General features: G+C 30.5%; 1 protein-coding gene across 1 annotated transcript in view; it reads right to left on the reverse strand.

The window, feature by feature from the left end:
• The window catches only part of AGGF1 (angiogenic factor with G-patch and FHA domains 1), a 30,065-nt gene that overhangs the window by 11,396 nt on the left and 12,088 nt on the right, over positions 1-6,581 (reverse strand). The window contains 5 exon segments of the mRNA XM_011375127.2: positions 874-897; positions 1,267-1,281; positions 3,256-3,343; positions 4,179-4,290; positions 5,111-5,441. Of these exon segments, the coding sequence (XP_011373429.1) occupies positions 874-897; positions 1,267-1,281; positions 3,256-3,343; positions 4,179-4,290; positions 5,111-5,441 (570 nt within the window).

A 6,581-nucleotide genomic window follows, 5' to 3' on the forward strand; every position in this document is an offset into this window, starting at 1 on the left:
TACCTAAATATTTGTCTATATCATTAAAAAAATCTTATTAATATTTGAAACATTCAAGGTCAACTTAGTCTTCCAGTTTTTTGGTACTCAAGACTAATCACCCTCTCCTTGATCCACATTACAACACATTTTCGAAGTTACTGCATATGTAAATATCATTGTACTGCTTACATTAGTTTACTCTTTTGCTTACCTCTCAGTACATAATATAGTGCCTCACATATACTGGACATGTACTCAAAACACATCTATTTAATTGGATAAAGAGTTGCAGAGGTATTTAACTTAAAATTTAAACGATACACTATGGTAGGAATGTAAAATGGTGCAGCAGCTTTCTACTCCTAGGTATATACCAGGAAAAATGAAAACATACATCCAAACGAAAACTTGTACACATAGCAGCATTACTTTTAATAGCCAAAAAGTGGAAATAATTCAAATATCCATCTATTAATGAATAAACGAAATACAGTAAATGAAATATTATTTGGCAATAAAAAGGAATGAAGTACTGACATATGCTACAACATGGATGAATCTTAAAGACATGCTAAGTGAAAGAGCTAACTACAAAAGATTATATGTTCTATGATTCCATTTATATGAAATGTGCAGAATAGGCAAATCCAGAGACAGAAAAACTGGTAGCTGGAAAGAAATGAGGAGTTACTGAGTATGTTTCTTTTTATGGTGATGAAAATGTTCCAAAATTAATGTGGTGATGGTTGCACAACTCCACAAACATACTAAAATCCTTTGAATTATATGCTTTCGATGGGTAAATTGTATATGATATGTGGACTATCAATTACATTGTTCCTTAAAAATTTCATAAACAAATTATAAAATGTTTCAAGCACACAAAAAAACATACTGAACCTGTCTACCTATGACCTAGCCTTAATAAATTTTGCCGTATTTGCTTCAGATATTTAAAATAAATTATCCTTTGATGTGTACTTCACTCTATCCATCCCCCACCCTTCCTTTTCAAAGGTCTGATATTTAATCATGATACCTCTCTTTATATTTTTACCACATATATACCCATAAATATGTTTATTCTGCCGGTTTTGGAACTTGATATAAATAGAAATCATACTGTATGAATTTTCTTATTGAGATATAATTTATATATAGGAAATTCACAAATCTTAAATGTATAGTTCGATGAGTTCTAACAAATGTATGCAACTTTATATATTTCTTTTATTTTGCTTTTTTGGCCTAATATTCTGTTATGAAGTAATCCAGTTGTTGTGCAGTTGTGCCATTTTGCTAAATGGTAATACATTGTATGAACAGATGTACCACAATCTAAATATTCTTTTGATGATGGATATCCAGGTTTTTTCCAAGATTTTACTATTTTTTCAAATGTTTCTATGAACGTTCTTGTACATGCAACCTTCTTATGCACATGCAAGTGCTTCTCTGAGATACATACTTAGGAATGAAATTGCTAAACTATAGGCTGTACAAATCTTAAACTTTATTACATACTGCCAATCGTTTTCCAAAGTGGTTATACAAATTTATATTCCCAACAGCAGTCTATAAGAATTCTTAATGCTCTATACAGCCTTAACTAACCCTTGGTATTGTCAAAATTTTTAGTTTTTTCAAGTATAACAGGTGTGAAGCTGAATCTCATCATTGTGATTTTAATTTGCATTTCCCTGATTACTCCTGAGGTTGAAAACCTCTTCTTATATTTATTAGCCATTTGTTTTCTCTTTTGAAAATTTTCTCTTCCTGTCCTTTGTACATTTTATTCAATTGGATTGTTTAGAATAATAACTATATAAGGCTCATATACTGCCATATTTTATTTTCAAAACACTTGAAACCTTATTCCAAAGAGCTGTTCTAAATTATGATCCCATAGGAGTGATATTTAATATAATACGATGAATGAAAACTGACATCTTGGCTTCATTTCTATTTCTTAAATAACTAAGAAGATTGAATGATTTTCACATGTTAATCATGATATGTTCTCTATTGTAAACTGCCTATTTATGTTCCTTACTCATTTACCTATTGGTGTTGCAGTTGGGTTTGAAAAAGTAAATTCGTAGAAGCTTTTAAAATGTAAGCTTTTAATTCGTATAAGCTTTTAAAATGTAAGCTTTTAAATTTGTTTTAAGTCAGTCTTTTAAATGTGTTTCTTAACATATAAAGAATTTCAAACTTAAATTATTCGAAATTATTTTGTCCTCTGATTTTTTTCCATTTTTTTCACATACCTCAATATGTGAGATATATATTGTCAAACTGATTTCACACAGCTAATTATCCACCCCACAAGTGGACATTTTAGTTTAAAAGAGATAAAGAAAAAGCAGAAATGCTACCAGAGAACTACCTATATTTTAGATTGAAGTAGAGGAAGGACTTTGCCATTTAAATTACAGATTAGGTTTTCTTCGGGAGCAAAAGAATAAGAATCATTAGAAAGTAAAAAAGCAAGATAATCTGGTCAGAGTTAAGATTATGAGGATTTACTCCTCTCTTAAATGAGTCCAAACACAGTAAAAATAACTAGACTTTCAAACTAATAATGAGACATTTCATTCCAAAAAGACAAAAATCACATAAAATATATACTTTAGATCCATATTATAGTTCATCAAATAGAAACAATATGGATATAATAAAAGGTCAAAAAATAGAGGAGAAAAAAAAGATAACCATAAAAGGGAGGGAGAAAACATAGTAAAGATAAATATGAAGTATAAAGTCCCAGTAGCTAAACCTTATGTTTTTTTTTAACTTATAATCTAGTTTGCAACTCTGTCCTTGTTGTTAGTTTCGAAACCCCAACAGTTTTTTCCTGAAACCATTACAGGTTCAACTAAGAAAAGCTATAAATGCGAGAGGACAGATTGCTCTTGGGTTGTAAGACACTCGACTCAAAGGAACTACCTACTAAAATAGCCTAAATCCAGGTCTGGTTCATTTTTTAACTACCATAGTATCTAGCCTATTTATGTCACTCAATAAATATGTGTTCAACAAGTATTACTTTAATACTTAAATTAATCCACATTCTCTACTCCTGTTCCAGATTGTTAAAAATTAAACACAATTTAGTTAATCCAAATTGTGATAAAGAATTTTCATTTTCTCAAGCAGTGGAATAAACAAATCTGCATTACTTTCATTACTGTTACTACATTGACTGTTAACTTTTCTATTAAATAGGAGGAACCATAAGCTTTCTGCCATAATGATGATTTACAAAATTACATCAGGGGGCTATATTAATAAAATCAAAGAGTTTACCTTACTGACACCAACTTCAGGGATTCGGAGAGTATGCTCCATATCTTTTTCTCTGCAGAGTTAAGGAAAATGTCTTTAACAACTTTGGAAGCACAGATAAATGCAGCACTCAGTGACATGGAAAGAATTTTTTTGTTTTAAAAAATGTTAAAAAGGTGTTAAAATGCAAGTTTCTCTATCACACTAAGTCCAATTTTCTTAATCTACTCTAAATTTCCTATTTAAGAGGAGTTTCCAGAATTACTTTTATTCTTTGGTACATCTATCCCAGGCTAATAAATATCCAGTGAATCAAAATACCCTTTGTGTTAACATCAATTACTTATTCTAGATCTGCTGACTATGTTCTCATTTCTATTCCTACATATAAAAAGAGCATACTGTTCTCCAAGAATTTAAAATTAAGGTATTGCATAGAATCTAAATTAAGGATAGATTATCCCTCCTATTAGGAAGAAATTATCTTACTCATGATTAAAACAAACCTCTCTAGCAAGCTGCTTATGAACTACAAAGGGGTAAAGGAAACGAGGCAGAAAAGGAGGCCAATACTGGGTTTAGGTAAATAATTTAAACTCAAAAAAGGCAGTACAAAGGTAAGAAAATGACAAAATCTCTGTAGATGGTATCATCAAGATTTTATTTCTTTACATAGGCAGTCCCCTTTTGGGACTATGAAGTCATATCCTCGACTGATTTCCAAAAGCAAGTGACAAAACATTAAGTGTCAATAATATTTTTTGAATGGGAGAAAAAGGGACATGAATGCCATTCTTTTTTTTGCCTATTCAACAAATACCGTGCACATTTCATGGTAACTGCTCAAGAAATGTACAATCCACTAGCATAAGACAAATATACCAATACAATAATATTAAACATTTTACCTTCCAATTGTAGCAGGATTTACAGCTGTAATGATAAAAAGTGATCCTGTCTGCAACACTGGTGATCTTATAACAATTACTCTAATACATGGGGGCCAAATTTTTTCTTCATCTGTCAAAGAAACAAGTGGATAATATTAATTCAAATGCTATGGAAAAAAATAAGAAATGCCTATGGATAGCAGGATGCATCTGTAAAATAAAAATGTATTGATCAAAAATCTTAATCTTGTTTAAAACCTTCTTAAATCCTGCTATATCACATACATGATAAGTAAGGCTTAATATTGTTACCAGTTTAAAGTGAACCAACCTAAAGGTATTCAGCTAATTCAGCATCTATCATAATTATAATCATCTCTCTCTTTTTTAAGGTCTTGGAATTTGAGAATATCGCAAACAAGGCTTTTTAAATTAAGTTAGAAAATCTGAATTTACACTTTTTTTAAAAAAAGTAAGGAATTCTGTTAGGAACAAAATAAGCTCATGTACCCTAATATGAAATACTGGGTTTTAAAAGTATGCCTTTTACCCTTCAGTAAAAAAAATATTAGATTTACCATATCTATGTAGCTAAATTCATGGACTATACTTTTTAATGGCAATTTGCTATTCTCTCAATTGTAAAAGTGAATGATAAATATTTACCCACTAAAATAAGACTTAATACATACTTTAGGATTAGAACATAGGTAACTTGGTTTTGTGTTCTACTGACTAGGCCATGCAATGCAATGAAACTTTAAGGTTCAAATATTAGCCATTGATTCACAACCTACTCTCTAAAAAAAAAAGCAGTAGCCCACAAAATTTTTAAGAATGTCATTCAAATAATCAGTTTAAAACAATCAGTTTACTTTTGGGCAGATATATGGTATGAGTCACTAACATTTTTAACTGTGTTGCTCTTTTACAATGACTACACTACTCACCTTCATCCTCACTATCTTCTGCAGTGACATTATCTTCACTGGTAATGTCTTCATCATAACTGTCCTCAGTCTGAGAATCTGTAATTTCACCTTCTTCTGGCTCACTATCAGTCTCTATGATTTTCTCATCTTTAAATGAAGTGGAATTATAGATGTTTTCATTAAGAGGAGATTCTATAGTCTTTCCACTAACTGAAACAGTGAATTTGGAGGAACTATTTTTGTGATGAAGGTCTACTTTGGCCTTCTTTTTCACACTTGTAAAATCTTCTCCCTCACTGCAGCTTATATGCTCAACAATGGATGCTTTTTGATCTTCTGAATTCAAATCCTGAAGAGAGGTAGGTGGGGAAAAGGAAAAGGAGAAAATAATCTTAAACATGACCATCTTTAATGCTAAGTGTTTCAATGAATTAGTGAAGATATATGTACAGTGAAACAAGAACAGCTATTATTTTACCTCCTCTTCTGCTTGTGTTCCCTTTCTTGGTTAATGACAATACCATTCACTCACCATTCAAATCAAAACTCTTATGGTTATCTTTGATATCTCCTTAACCACTACATAAAATCAATTACCAAGCGCTACAGACTTTATAATTTATCCTCTCTTCTTATCTATTCTCAATGTCCTAACTGTCCCAGTCTAGGCCCTTATCACATATTGCTTAGACCAGGTGACAATCTAGACCAAAGCTATCCAATAAAAATAAAATGCAAGCCATATTTGTAATTAAAAATTTTCTAACAGCCACATTAAAAAGGTTTTAAAAAGCACATGAAATTCATTTTATTATTTTATCTAACCCACTATTTATAACATATCATTTTATATTAATATTTAATCAATATAAAAATTGCCAATGAAATATTTTACATGGATTTTCTGTATTATTTTCAAAATTGAGAGTAGTTTACACTTAAAACACACCTTAGTTCGGACCAGCTGCACTTCTAGTGTTCAACAGCCACATGTAGCTAGTGGCTACCTTATTGGACAGTGCAGGCCTAGAGAATACATCTACTCTAAACTTTCTTTTTGAGCTTTTAACCAATTATCATGTCAACACATAAAGTACACAACTGACTTTCATTACAGGAGGGATTTAAATATCCAAACTACCTAATGTAATAAAGAGTGGTTTTGCTAATAATTTATAGTACTCTATAGTTGCTTTGATAATAACAGTTTAAAGTACCAGTAAGTCAGTTACATCTTTTATTCCAAAATTCCAACTTACCTGGCTTAAGTCTTTTATTATTCATTATACAATTATATTGCACATGACTTACAACAAATAAACAAATCTATTGTTTTAACCTTAGAAGCAGAAAGTAATCTTTCTCTTTTTCCTTTGGTTTATAACACACTAAAATTTTTTCCTACCTTAGAGCTACATGATAAAGTGAATTCATATGTTGTTATTTTATAAAATATGAGAGCATCTTAAACACATATGTTTAATAGCAA

This window comes from Pteropus vampyrus, unplaced genomic scaffold (genome assembly GCF_000151845.1).
Source record: "Pteropus vampyrus isolate Shadow unplaced genomic scaffold, Pvam_2.0 Scaffold262, whole genome shotgun sequence".
In the NCBI taxonomy this organism is placed as follows: domain Eukaryota; kingdom Metazoa; phylum Chordata; class Mammalia; order Chiroptera; family Pteropodidae; genus Pteropus; species Pteropus vampyrus.